Source organism: Corvus kubaryi, unplaced genomic scaffold, assembly GCF_017639235.1.
Source record: "Corvus kubaryi isolate FWS band 111438036 unplaced genomic scaffold, C.kubaryi_AGA036_p1.0 134, whole genome shotgun sequence".
NCBI lineage: Eukaryota > Metazoa > Chordata > Aves > Passeriformes > Corvidae > Corvus > Corvus kubaryi.
Window position 1 is genome coordinate 7,491,448 of NW_024580668.1, and position 14,525 is coordinate 7,505,972.

At 51.5% G+C, this 14,525-nt stretch overlaps 1 protein-coding gene across 1 annotated transcript; it reads right to left on the minus strand.

Moving 5' to 3' along the window:
- Nucleotides 1-8,725: 8,725 nt before the first annotated feature.
- PDRG1 (p53 and DNA damage regulated 1) lies at nucleotides 8,726-10,337 on the minus strand. Its single transcript, XM_042048318.1, has 5 exons — nucleotides 10,149-10,337; nucleotides 9,975-10,050; nucleotides 9,766-9,840; nucleotides 9,406-9,486; nucleotides 8,726-9,094 (listed from the first exon to the last, which is right to left on the minus strand). The coding sequence occupies exons 1-5, from the start codon at nucleotides 10,230-10,232 to the stop codon at nucleotides 9,012-9,014; spliced, it is 399 nt and encodes a 132-aa protein (XP_041904252.1). The 5' UTR covers nucleotides 10,233-10,337; the 3' UTR covers nucleotides 8,726-9,011.
- Nucleotides 10,338-14,525: the final 4,188 nt, after the last annotated feature.

Consider the following 14,525-nt stretch of genomic DNA (forward strand, 5'->3'; position numbering starts at 1 on the left):
GAATTTGAAAAGATTATGGGAGAATCCATTATCACAGAATCCTGGAATGGTTTGGGTTGGAAGGGATCTTAAAGTTTATCTCATTCCACCCCCCTGCCATGGGCCAGGACACCTTCCACTAGACCAGGTTGCTCAAAGCCCAGTCCAGTTTGGCCTTGAACGCTTCCAGGAAGGGATATCCATTACCATTCTGGAGTTCAAGTTGAGGTGGATTTGGTTGGTATGAACTTCTCTCTGCCCTGCAGGTAGAGAAGAGCAGCCTTATGCTCTGAGTCAGGTTTGTTCTCCCAAACCTGCTGCCTGTTTGTTCAGCTGCCTGGAGCTGTGCTGAACGTCAAAGCTTCCACTTCAGCCAGTGATCTGGGCATTAAGGAAAAACTGTGTTTCCTTTAGAAATCATGACAATACCATGTGACACTGAGAAAGGCCTTGCCAGTGCCAGAGGATTCAAGCCATTTAACATCCTAAGTGTTGTGCTGTGGTGCATAATTAAAAACACACCCCTGCGAGTGAGCAGTCCCTCTATTTTGTGCAGCAGGTCTGGTGAGGAGGCTGGGGACAGGAGGATTTGTCTTACCCTTGTGAGAAGCGACTGGGAGGTAATTACGCAAACTAACTCGTGAATTACAACCAGGAGGATAGCAGCTAGTGATTATCTAACTCTACAAATGGGAACGTGTTAATTGGCAACAAACCCCTTATATTAAGCTGATTTTATGCCCCACAACCTCAATTAACATGGTAAATAGCCAGAACACAGTAAATAAGGATATATGAAAAGCCTGTGATTACTGAAATTGTACCAATAACTTAAATAGATTGTGGCTGACCTCAAAACTTGCAGGCAAGTAAAAATAAACTCCACGTTAGTCTTTCTGTTGGTCTGTGTTCTGGAGCAGCCCTGTGTTGTGATGTCCCGGGTTGCCCCCTCCCACACTCAGAGGCAATAGTAGGTCAGGATGTGCCCAGTGCCACAGCCTGGGGCTGGAGGAAGCTGCGCCTGGGCAGCAGTGTCCTGGGGAGCTGTGCTCCTTGGGTGCCTTATCTGGGCCACTCCTCACCCCCTCTTATGCAATGTACAGCCTAGGCTGTCTTCAGGATTTTTCTGCTCATTTGCCGTAATTCCCCAACATCTTTTTTGACTTTCCTGTTTAATTAAGTTCTTCTGTAACATACACAAATTTAAAATGGGACTTAAAATTCCGAAGAACATATGTTGCGTTACGTATATTTCTGGAAGCATGTGACAGAGTTTGTTTTTTGGTGCTGTGGGAGTTCCCCATAGGCTGCCTGCTCTGCCTTTCCTCCAGGAATCCTCCAAACACAAATATGAGGGGGTTTTTGTTGGATCTCCCTGCCCCCATAACCTTAAATAAACATGCTTGCACACGAACAGCTGATGAATCTGGTTATGCAGGTCTTCTGCACTGAAATTCTGGAAAACTGCAGGAAATGCAAATGTTAAAGCCACTAAATCTGCTGTTCCATCTGTAGGTTGGCAAGTCACAAGGTGGGGGAATGTTCTGAAAACTGAAATATATAATTGTTGGAAGAAGGTGAGAATGACAGTCTTTTCTTTGGGAATATCCAACAGGAATTTTATTCTTTTGCTCGTTTTTCATCCTCTCCTTCTGCCAGTGGCTTGGTCTGTTTTCCTATGCCCTCCTTCTGCAACATTCCTTCACCATTCTCCAGGGCAACAATAATGGTTTTTACAATGGATTTTCCCAAATGGCTGGATACTTTCTCTGGGATTTGATTTTTTACACTTCATGTACATATTTATATATAAACTTCCAATCTCATGTGCATCTAACACTAGGCAGCAACTGAGTTATATTATCATATATATATAATATATATATGCATGTTTTATAATATATTTATACTATACATTCTTTGGGTGGTCCTGCACAGGGCCAGGAGTTGGACTTTGATCCTTGTAGGTCCCTTTCAGCTCAGGATTTTCTATGATTCCAGCAGGGTAAGAAAAGGGCTGTGCAGTTCTACTGCTTGGTATTAGATGCATCAGATGAACCTTGTCACTTCCAACTCCTGCAAACACCTACAGGACTCAGCTGGCCCATCTCTGCTGCTGTCACCCTGTCTCTCTCCAGTCCTTTTTCATTGGAAAACTGGTGTTACCAGATCACTGGAAATGTCACTTTGACAAATCAGCTCAGCAAAAAGCTGAAATGTCACTCCCAGTTTTACTGTTAGCGGTTGAATTTTGGCAGCCTTTCTTCTTCCTTGGGTTCACAGAATGTAAGGACAGGGTGATTCATGGGAGAGAACTATTTGATTTTCAACGTGTCACACTTGCTGCTGGATTGAGTTTGATAGCTTTCATTAGATTAACACATCTTCCCAAAAGGTATGCCACCTCAATTTGATGGTTTAGGAGACAGGAAAATCCATCAGTTCTCTCTGTGAAAGTTCAGCAGAGTTCATGCTCGCTCTGAATGATCAAAAGCCTTTCCAGAGTGCAGGTGCAGCAGGCTGCCTTGGGGGAGGGTGTGCCGAGGTTTGGAGACATGGTGACATGAAGATCTTGTTCCAAGCCCCCTGCCATGGGCAGGGACACCTTCCACTAGACCACGTGCTCCAAACTCCATCCAACCTGGCCTTGAGCACTTCCAGGGATGGGTGTTAAAACCCACATTTGAGTGGTGAATGAGGTTCTTGTTAATAGATCCCTTGGGGTGAATTAGAGTGAAATGACACTGAGTGACTAATGTACACATATGAGGCAGGTTTGTTTTAATTTAAAAGAAAAGGAGGCATACAGCTGTTTGGCTTGTTTTCTATTAAAATATAAAAATAACACGAAGTGAAAAAGTATGGGAAAGGAAGAAAGAAAGAAAGGTATCACCCCCCACGGATCCAGTGATGAGATTTGATCATTGCAATTTCAGTGTCTGTGGTCTGCATGATGGTCATGATGGTTCATCATTAGGAGCCCACACAACTAAGACTTCCAGGCGTTATACGTGTTCAGTCTTAGGGGAAATGCCTCAATCCCTCCCTTGGGGGGTTTTACACTGTCAGATGCAGCTGTGCCTTATAGAGAGGGAGGAAATGGGCATGATAAAAAACATTACCCCGCCTCTGCAGGATCTGCTTCTTATCAGCCTTTTCACTTATCTGATGCAGTAACACTTTGTCTATGTGGGTTATCTGGGAAACAATAGATCGAAGGGCCCAGCTGATTTATCTAAGCAAACTTAGGTTTATCATAACAGGGAATTCACAGCTTCTCTGGGCAACCTGTGCCATTGCCTCACCTTGACCTACAGCACTAGCTCAGGGCAGTTGTTCTTTCCTTTTCCATTACTTGTTGATTACTTCTGATTTTTACTATTTTTGGTCAGACAGCATCATGCAGTGTTGGACTTCAGCTCAGGTGGCTGAAGAATGGGTTAATAGTTAGGGACGGACAGGGAAAATAATTGTCGCTGGGGCACAGAGGACTGTCAGAGTGAGAATAGCATATTTGCTTGTTCAGTGTCTGTTTGTCTTGGATCTTTATTTCATCCCAGATGTTCCTCTCACAAATGTGGCAGCACAAAAGCCTGCACCTGACTGATCCTGGCCCGGGAAGGGGGACACGCTGCCTGCAGGCTATTCCAGGCTGCTTGCTGTGGGATCTCTGGCAGGTGCAGGTGAGCTGACCTCACCCTGCCAGCTGCCACGTGTGCTACAGCCACTTAACTGTGCTGCCTCCTCTCCCGACACACAGCCAGGTGACTTCTTCCTTGGTGGCAGCTTTGGGCATAAGGCTGGGCCAGCCTTCTGTTTTAAAGTTGCTTTGTGCATCTCTAAGGTGGATCTTTTTTGCTTTAAACTCAATAATGTTCTGGTTAGTGCACTCCTGAGAGGTAGATGTAGCTTAGCCCTTCACTTCCGAGACCTCAGAGGGACAGCAAGGTTGGCATTGCTGCACACAGCTGTCACTGTTAAGCTGCCTCGAGGTGGAAGATCAGAGAAAGAAGGAGAGAGAGAGGGAGGAAGGAAAAAAAATTAAATAAGTTGTCAGATTCCTCATGAATCTGAGAATGGTGTTTGAGCATAATGGAGGATGGTGTTGAACTTCCCATTTTATGGGCTGCTCCCTTCTATAAATCTCTCTTGTCAGTAGGGAAAGGAGAGTCTTTGCAGCACCCTGATAGCAGGGAGGATGTCGATTGCTGCTGGGGAACTTCTGATGGAGACCTGGGGACTGTTTTCTCCTGTAGCTGTAGAGCAGTTAAGCCTGGAGAATTTAACTGCTGAGTGCAGTTGGTGGCCCCAACCTTCTGGTCTCTGGTCTTTTACTCAGAATTCTTGATGGGCTGTGGAGATTATGATTGAAAACAAATCACACGGACTAAATGCGGGGTCATCCTTTGGGAATGACTTTCTGTAATTGTTTGGATGTCTCAGGGCTGCAGGTGGGTGATCAAGCAGCCTGGACAGCGCCCAACTCCCAAGTGTGGGACAGGGCCAGTGGAGGTTCTCATGGATATGGACAAGCACTTTCATCCAGTGTTCAGAAGGGGATTAGCAGTGACAAACGCTACTTTGAGCTCCTGGGCTGTGACATCGCAACCCATCAGGATCTGAAGCCCTCAATGTGTTATTAAGTAGACAACAGGTTACAGTGTCAAGTCAGCTGCTGGCCCTGGGACAGGGGTGTCTCGTGATGCTTCTGCACCTTGCAGGTAGGGGTTTGCAGGCTGAGAGTGAGCTGGTGTGGTGCTGCAGGTGAGGTGTACTGTGAACTGGTTACATGAAGGAAGCTGCTACCTGGAAGGACACAGCTGCTTTTACTCAGAGTATCAAGTTTTTCAGCTGGGTGCAGCAGCACCATATAACTCTGTCAGATCTCTAGCTCTGTGTTGTGAAACCCTGCCAACTTGGCTATTTCTGGAACTGAGGGTATTTAAAACAACAACAACAAAAAGCCCCTTTAAAACAGAATTTGACTCTGTTGTTTTAGTTTGTCTGTTTTTTAACACAGGTTTTCTCCCTGGTTAAGTGAAGAATACTTATCAGGAAATTCAGCTGAAAGTCTCAGAAATTTATCTGCTACATTTGCAATGCAAGTATTGCAACAGCAGGAACCCGAGAACACAACTGATTTGTCATTACAAGAGTTGAGAGAAACAGAAACAGCAAACTACTACAAAAATGACAAGCAAAAATACAATTATTATTCTTTCAGCCTTAGTCATTAAAGTGCAAGCAGAACCATAGGTAAGGCAGTTCCCTTAGATGTGACTTAAGTTGATGGTGCTCTAACTGGTCATTGGTATTACTTGTTACAGCACTGTGTCCTGTCAGCTTCAGCCCAATATTTCACGTGGTGCCACTGGGAACAGTTTTATTTCAAATGAGCAAATAAATTCAGCTCAATTCTGGTCTGGGATAGCTCTAATGTACACAGTCTACTCCATTCACAGCCTCAAACAAAACTACTGCTAAGGCAGGCTGCAGGGAAAGAGCTGGAGTAACTTCAGTTAGCCAGGAAAGAAATGAATTGGAATGAAAGTCCTCGTGCTGGAAACCTGTTCTCTGCAGACACCCACATCTGCAATTAAAAAGGGTTAATGCTCATCCTGTGAATCTTACTGCTTCAGCATGACTTTATTTTTCACTTTTCTTTCTGGAAGCCAAAGGGATTTTTTTTTTTTTCTTTAGTCTCATCAAGAACAGGAATAGAAACTTTGCAACAAGCTCAGAATGTTCTTTGGCTCAGCACATGGGAAAGAGATTTAGGGTTGGATTTCCTATTGCTTCACACTCACTCCTGCCTGCTAGCAGGGTAATGATTTTGTGGGCAGGCATTTTTCTTAATGAGCCATTGGCAAAACTGCCTGTTTCTCCCTAATTTAGTGTTATATCTCCTCAGCTGGGTTCTGGAGGTAAACACTTCACCTTCCGCACCGCCAGCTGCCAGGGAGACTCTGAACTCAAGTTCATGTTCTGAAAGACCCACTTTGCATTGTGAACAGGGAGAGCAGGGGGGTGAAGATGTTTATCACTGTCTGAAGGGTTTTGTTAGAGTGTTTGGGATGGATGGTCTGGTTTCATGATTTTATTGGCAACTGATCATAATCCTCTAACCTTCATAGTGATTAAATGATGAATATCCAGCAGCAGAGCAAAGTAAGGAAGCATGTTGCCCCTCCAGAGTGGGAAAACAAGGCAGCATGGGGCTGCCAAAGGACTGGAGCCTGTGTTGGAGCCAGGACTTGCACAAGAGCTCTCTGTCAGAGGTCCTTGTGCACTGTGCCTCCCACTCGTGCTGCTGCTGGAGTGCTGTGTTCCCAGTAGCTGGTTTTGCAGCATTTTGTCATTGACTTTACAACTGCTAACCCCAGATATTAATAGCAGAGAGATGTCCCCTGCTCTCAGCAGTTCAGCTGTGTCCCTGGTTGTCTGGGAGTTGATTCCCGCATGCAGCTGGGGAATTGTCATTGCTCAGGTACTTCAGTCCGTGGGTTTGATGCCGTAGGCTGACAGGGAAAGAACAGCATGTTGGAGGGTTTGGCCTGGTCTGGAATGACAGGCCTGTCAGCAGAGGGGGAGATCTGGGTGTTCTGGTGAATGAGAACATCATAGCAAACACACATTTAGGTGTAGAACTCATCCAGTGCTGGCAGGTGCCCTGCTCAGTCCTGAAGCTGTCAGCACGTCCGCAGGAGGGGAGCACACATCCTCACCAGAGTGTGCAAGCAATTAAGGGATTAGGAGACCAAAAGGACCAAATGTTTTCCAAAAAGGACTCTCTGCAGTCACTGTGGTGACTGCTTATTGGGCACTTTCCTGAAGCTAGTTGTGTATTTTACTGATAGGAAGCAGTGCTTGGATTCTCCACGCTTGGAGAAGCTGACACATTGTACTTTTTGCCATGCACACCTCAGTGTGTCTACAATCACCTCTGGCTGTGGATTCTAACTAGCAACACATGAGCACAGCATCACCTGAAAGTGAAACATCACCTCGCCTCTACAGGCAGGAAGAGGAAGGTGATGTGTAACTTGCCTGCTCATGTTTTCATTGTGGCTGCTGTGAAGAAACAACTGAAGCAGCTTTTCAGGAATCTCTCTGCATAGCAGAAACTGTGGTGCTGATCCCAAGCTTGGAGGGAGAGACCCTCATGGATGAAGTTCACTCTCCCCTCATGTTGGGCAGCAGCAGCTCCCACTTCTCTCTGGATACCACAGGCTCAGTACAAGGCACTGGCTCCCTTGCTTCTGAGAGTTTCCCAGTTTGGAAGCTGCAGTGGGCTGGAATGAGGTATTTCAGCTGACACAGGGATGCTTGGCTGCTCAGCTGGCCCTCTGCACTGCAGAGCTTAGTTCTGTTCCGTGTGAGAAAACAAAGGGGCTAAACACATTCTGCACAGCAAAACAAAGCTTTTAGGGCAGGCAGGCACCTGATCCTCCTCCTGCTACTACTATGGAAACATGTCAGAGCAGAAAACCTGTTGCCATGAGACTGTAAAAATAACCCTGCCATCACATTATGGAGACATGGACTGGCTGCACCACATGGGTTATGTAAGAGCAGCTCCAGCACTGAGATGTGGCACTGTGAGCTGCTTCTTGCTCCCACGAGACAAGCAAGCTTCTGAAAAAGCTCCAGGCAAGACAGTTTAGGTAGTAAGTCAGTTATTTTTAGTCTGTGTATCTGAAATGTAAGCCTGAAGTGGACAGAGACACATTTAGAGTATGTAGTGTCAGCAGCAGAATTTTAAAAGTTAGACCAAGCAATGGCAGTTGGGCTTTTTGGTTTAAAGAAATCACACCTCAGAACTAAGGGGTCTGATACAGGGTATTTTTTGGAACTCTGTGTAATTTGAAGCGTGTTTAGAACTGGCCAGGGCAGGAGAAGGCCTTGCTAAGTTGGAAGGTGGTCAGGGAGCCAGGGAAATGGTGGTGCTATGTTTGAAGTTCTCATGGCTGGGGAAAAGGAAAGAGAGCAAGGGACCAAGCCCAGGGACCAGGCCCAGCTCTGTTGCTCTTGCAAGATTTGGCAGAACAGGTGAGCAACCTCAGGGCTGGAGAAAGGACAACAGTCATATTTACAATTCTTAAACTCTATCCAGAAATATCTCTAGAGAAGTTCAAAAAATTAAGGGCTTGGCTAGACCCAGACACTTCCCTGTATGGAGAAAAAAATCAAACTCACTGTAGTCCTGTACTAATTATCACTATTTTTTTAAATCTTATGCTCTTGACTAAGTTAAGCAATTGGGGGAGCACATTCAAAGGGGGGAGTGCAGAAAACATCAAATTTTAAAACCTTTGCAGAAACTACTGCTGGTTACATCAACTGTCCTTTTACTACAAGACAAACTCAGTGACTATTCCTGCTCAGCTCTCCTCAGGCTGTTTAAAATATACCCAAGTTTTATCCCTTCATCTAGTCCTGAAAGCCTCATTTCTGTCGTCTCTTGCCTTCCAACAGTGGAACATGTTTTCCCATCGAGACTAAAAAGATGCTGCCTCCTGCCCCTCCCTACACATCCTAAGAGATTCCTGACATGCCTCAGATGTACAGCTTTGCTTTGTTTGAATGCAACGGGTGTGCACAACTCCTCTTCTGTGCTTCAGGCATGTGGAGGATTCCCAATCCCTCCTACTCCTGTTCCCAACGTGACAAAGGACCAGTTCTGAAGCCAAACCCCAGAAGAGCTCATATAAACCCCCAACAAGGAACATACACATGGAGTCAGGAATGTCCCACTGCTCCGATTTTAATGATCCCACTTGCACCCCAGCCATGGGCCTTTGCCCAGCGCTGTATCCAGCATGGTTCTGCCACCTGAGTTCCAGCACAGAGCAGGAAAGGGTTTGTGATCCAAAGAAACTGCAGTGTTGTAACTAAGGAGCAAAACGATTCCCAGGGCCCTCACCTGGGTGGGCTCTGGACACACCAATGTCCTGTAAATCCCAAGGACTGTGGCTACTGAAGCATGAGCCCACAGTGACAGCCAAACACGCTGTGACAATGGCATGGCCACCTCAGCCCTCCAGGATGCGGTTGATGAGCTTCATTTCCTCGGCAGACATGGGATTCAGGTTAAACCCCTTCAGCTCAGGTTTACCTGAGAGAAGACATTGGAAAAAATCAGGATTTTGCCACAAAAGAAGTGAAGCACTTCATGCTAAACTTGAGAGGGGCTGTGGGGAGGGCAGGGACAGCCCTGGAAGCCAAAGCGGGGTCACCCTAGCACAATGTCAGAGGGGGTTTAGGGGTGGGGGATAGCTCCACACAGAGACAGACAATGCTGCTGGGACACACAAAACTGGTGGAAAAGAGGCTGCGGAAGCACACGGAACTAAGGAATTTCTGGAGCCTTCTGATGCACGAGTGGGCTCCCAGGCACTGAGCAAGGTCCAGAGTGGGAGCGTTTACCTTGAGCTTCATAGAGCCGGTTGACCTTCACACGCAGCTCTTTCCGGAGGTTGTTTATCTCTTCATCCAGCTCTTCCTGGTCTGGAAGAGAGGCGGGAGTGAGGAGGACTGTGGTGGGCTCTGGGATGAAGGCTCAATTTCCCGGGAGGGTCCCACCCTGCCCTCCACCACCCGTGGGGCCAAGCAGCTTCCACATGTGCTTCCCAGGGCACAGCACGGGCCAGAATCAGCCTCTCGAGAGGTATTGGGCACCTCAAAGCCCATCCCTGGGCAGAACTCCTTTAATTTAGCCAACATCTTGTTAATTACGGTGCTTATTAAAACGCTTATAGCTACACGGAATCCTCGGGGTGACCTCACCCTGCAGCAGCATCTCCCGGGTCTTCGCCTTCGGCAACTCGATGAACATGCTCCCGAAGCAAACCATGGCCTTTTCTGGGGGAGAGGAGGGAAGGGAAGGGGAAGGGGAAGGGGAAGGGGAAGGGAAGGGAAGGGAAAGGGCTGTCAGCGGAGCCGCTCCCCGACCCGCGGCCACGAGGTCACGGTGGGCGCAGCCAGCCCGGCCTCACCGTCGGGCTCCGGGTCCTTTTGCAGCGCCCGCAGGGCCTCGCGGTTCCGGTTCCGCTTCACGTCCAGGTCCACGATCTGCAACGGGAGCGAGAGAGGCAGGAGCGGCCGCGGCTCGGGGCTACCGGCAGCGGGACAGAGCGGGGCGGGGGAGGCCCGCCGGGGAGGGGTCGTACCTGCTGCCGTGCCGCCAGCACGTCCTCGGCCAGCTCCTCCACCTCGGCCAGGTAGCGCAGCACGAAGGCCGGGTCCCGGGCCATGGCGGGACCGAGCGGGGCCGGCACCGGGGCCTCCACCGGGTCCGGTCCGGGTCCGGTCCGGGTCCGCTGCCGTTCGGCTCCGGGCCACAGCCGCAGCCGCGCAGGAGGGTTCCGCGGCGGGAGGGCCCGGGGGCAGCGCGCCCTCTCGCGGCCACTGCCGGGAGCGCTCCCGGTTCGGGGACCGCGGGGTCGCGGCGGCCCCGGTGAGGGCGGAGCGGCGGGGACCGACCGGGGCTGCGAACACGCGTGGCCGGGGTCGCGAGAGGGGCCGTGAGTGGCCGTGGGCTGGGAGGGAGGTGCCCGCCGGCCCGGCGCCAGCCTAGGATCTCGTCCCTGGTGCGGATTAGCGATCCCGGGATTGGCTCCGGGATGCCTCTATCCCCACGGGACTCTCCGGCCGGCAAAAGGATGGAGGGTTCGGTGTGGCCATGAGCCGCTGAGCCCCAGAGTAGGGGTTCTGACCCCTCAGCCGGGGCCCAACCCACCGCGCTCGTCACAGCCCGGAGGGACAGGGGGCTGAGAGCCCCTGTCTTGCCTGGTCCCCTTGTGTGTGAATTATTTATAACTTGTCACAGCCCTTCCCCTCGCCCCCAGCACCACCGTCTGTCTGCTCTTCCTCGCTGCTTCCCAGCACGGTACCGCTGTTGGCAGCTGGGTCCTTGGAGCATCAGGTGGCCTCTCTGTCCTTTTTTCATCCCAGAAGGCAATAAAGGGCACTCAAAGTGCGGGGCAATGAGCTCAGGTTTCCTTTCGTGCAGCTGGTGGCTCATCTGTAGCTCAGCGTCCAGAACCTGCCATCCCCAGGGAGTGGAGCCAATTGTGGTCCCGGCAGCTTGACTCACCCTCAACCAGCCCCGGTGCCCCCCAGTCTGTGTCAGGCAGGGGCTGGTCCCGGGAATACTCTGGCAGGGCACCACATCCATCTGCTGCCCTGAACGACCCTGCCTGCAGGAAGGGAAATATATTACACCTCAAAATGCTTTTAATCCCTTTCTCTCTGCCCCACCCAGCCATGAGAAAGAAGAGCTGGAAAGATGGGGTGTGGGAGATGCAGGGAGAGCCAGCACTGATGATGAGGACTGGCAGATCCTCACCGTGTGCGCTCTGCAGTGGGAAAGGGGCCCCTGGAGCCCACCGAGGGAATCCACACACGGATTTTCATGTCCCATGTCCCTACTCTGGACAGAGCCCTGAAAGAGCATCTCAGGTTTCCAAATACAGCCCTGTCCCCAGCTGGCAATCTCTGCCACCCTGGCTGTGCCACTCAGCTGCTGATTCCCTGATGCTGGAGGGACCTCTGGTCTGTCTTGGATCAGTGCTTTGAAGAGAGGGAGCCCCAATGACCTGCCTGAGGCAGCAAACAGGGGCCAGGGGAGAGGAGGAGCCCCAGCACTTGGGGGCCCTGGCACATGCACTTCATGAGACTCATTAGACAAGGAGCTCCCCAAAGGTGGTGACCCCAGTGCTGTGGCCCCTCTGGGCTGCTGGAGATGGGGACCTCAGGGGACAGGGATGGAGGGAGCAAGGCAGTGGCTGGCTGGTGGTCACCACACCTCCATGGGCAAATAATCCCTTAAGGGAGATTACCCAGATTGGAAGATTACTGGCCCTAATCCCATAAGGTCATTTGTTTCAGTTAACAGAGATCTCTGTCTGCAGCAGCACTGAATGAAGTACAGTGGCTTCAGGGGGGCAGTGGGAGCAAGGGCTGGGAATGATCTGCACTCGGGTTAGATTCCTTCCTGACATCAACCAGAAAATGTACTGGGATTGGGGCTGGATGCCAATGCTGGGAAATGCTCATTTGTCAGTGGGAGCAGCTGGCTGGAGATCTGAAAAAGCAGGATGCAGAGAGGGCTTTCAGAGTCTGGGCAGGAGGGATGGGGATGGGGCTGGGAATGGGGCTGGGGATGGGGATGGGAATAGGGATGGTGATGGGGATGGGATGAGATGGGAATGGGGATGGGAACAGGGATGGGAGCAGGCTGACTGTGTCCTGGCATCAGTGGAAGGAAGCAGTGACTCTGGGGTTGCCAGTGACAGTGCAATGAAGGCAGGGTTTTGCCAGGAATGTTGGGCTATATGGAAGGGCAGGGGCTGCTCTCCCTGGAAGGTGGGGCCCAGCTCAGCACAGGCATGGGGGAAGCTGCAGCTGAGGGATCACAAAGCCATGGGCATCTGGAAAACAGGGCAGTGAGAAGTGGCTGGTGCTGCACTCTGCGGCCTCTCCCCAGCCAAGCTCTGAGCCAGCCACAAATCATCGTGGATTTCTCCTCCTGGAGCCAGCGCCAAGGGCAGACATTCTGCTTGGAAGCTGGATTCAGACTGGAACCAGAGGTCCATTTGGACCAGTTCCCCTGGGAACTGCGCAGTCAGAGGGAGCAGCCACCCGTCTGCTGCCGGGAGCTGCTTTGCTTTGCTGTGTGTTTTGTGCAAAGAGCAGGTTTGGTTTCATCATGCTCCTTTTTCTTCCTTGCAGCCCTTTTCTGTATGCAGCCAGAAACCCTCCCTGCCTGCTGGCAGCTGCACAGGAAGCTTCGGGGATGTTTATAAGGTTTTTTTCTCTCTTCTCCTTTCATGTGGCTGCTGGGGCCTGTTGTTAAGATAAATCAGACTTCAAACCACGGTCTCCATGTTCTCAGGCTGTGGATCTTTAACTGCTGCTTCAGAGGGGATGTTTCAGGGTCAGGGGAGAAAGGTGGGTCTGTCTCCCTGATTTCCAAGTCCCCTCTCCCTGGCGGTGTGCCCACCGTCATGGCAACGTGGTCTCTGCTCCATCACCCAGCCAAGACAGAGACTGACCAGGGACCAGGCCCAAAGAGGTCTGGATGGCCAGGTGTTGAGACGGGCTCTGGCCAGTGGATCCCATCCTTGGAAGGGGCACTGCCCTGCCTGGTTGTTGATGAAAGGCTGCTTTCTTCGGGCTTTGGGATGCTGGGAGCATCCCCTCTCCCAGGCAGGCATTTGTGGAGAGGATCTGTCAGGAGCATCTCAAGGTGAGGCGTTTCATTATTGATGCTAATACATGCAGCACGGGGAGAGCCTCGCCGAGGGCCCGGCCACTCCCTTGTGCTGAGTAACACCTTCACCCCCCGGATTGTGTCCCAGGAATCCAGGCTTACCCCACCCCCAGTTTGTGCTGATCCCTCTGGCCGCCCTGCAAGGCAGAATTTGGAAGTTGGCCGTGTTTCCCGGGATCAAACACGCTCCCCTTTTCTGTGTGCCACAGTGTGCTGACCACGGGCCAGGCTCCAGCCAGGCTCCTCCGCAGGCAGATGCACCAGGCCGAGCCTCGGGGCTGAGCCGCAGAGCCAGAGCCCGGCCCCGTGGGCTGGGGGCTGGGGCTGCTTTCAGGAGGCAGTGCCTGTATGCAGTCACCCTCCCTGGAGACCCACCACAAAGGAGAGAAAGCCCTTTCCCTCGCAGCCCTTTCCCTCCCAGCAGTGCCAGGGATGCCGGCACAGAGCTGCTCCCCGTGCGAGCACACGTCCCAGGGGTACAGCACCTCCCTCTGCCAGACACATTGTGTCCAAATTCCCGCGGGCAACAAGCTGAGGAGAGGTGTTGTGGCACAGCTGAGGAGCAGCTCAGCATCAGGGCTCCTGTGCAGCCAGACTCCAGTGGCCTTGGTACTTCACTTTCAGGGACGTTCCCAAGGCTGATAAATAACGTGTAACTTATTTTCACGAGCAACATGTAACTCTTTCACGAGTTTCATTTCAGGAACAACAAAAGCCTGCTACAAAACCCCATCTTTGGTCTCTTTAAAGAGGATACACCTTCTTCGAGCAACCTGGTCTATTGGGAGATGTCCCTGCCTGTGGGAAGGGGTTGGCACAAATTGATTTTTGAGGTCCCTTCTAACCCAAACCATTCTACGATGATTCTAGGACTCTCCCTCCAAAGCAGGGCTCAGGTCCAGCCCAGCCAGTCCCGGCTGGGACCCTCTCTGGCTGCGTCGGGCAGGATTCTGGTGGTCTGTGGTCCTGTCTCAGCCCAAGGGAGAACAGGCACCCACACCTCCACCCACCCGAACCTTGGGGGGCTCACATCTCCTTGGCCCAGCCCAAGCCTAGACCCACTGGCAGGGTCTTGCTTGGGCTGAGCCTCGGGGCTGGGGGGCCGCGGGGCCGCCCAGGAGCTTCTCGGGAAGCTCCGGTCCTCGGTGGGCTGGGAAGGGGTGGTCGGACAGCACGGACAACGTGGTTCCGCCGGGACCGGGGTGGGGCGCAGGGTGGTCCCCACTGGCACCGTGCGGTGCTCGGCGGGTCCGGGCGGTCCTTGCCGGCGGGG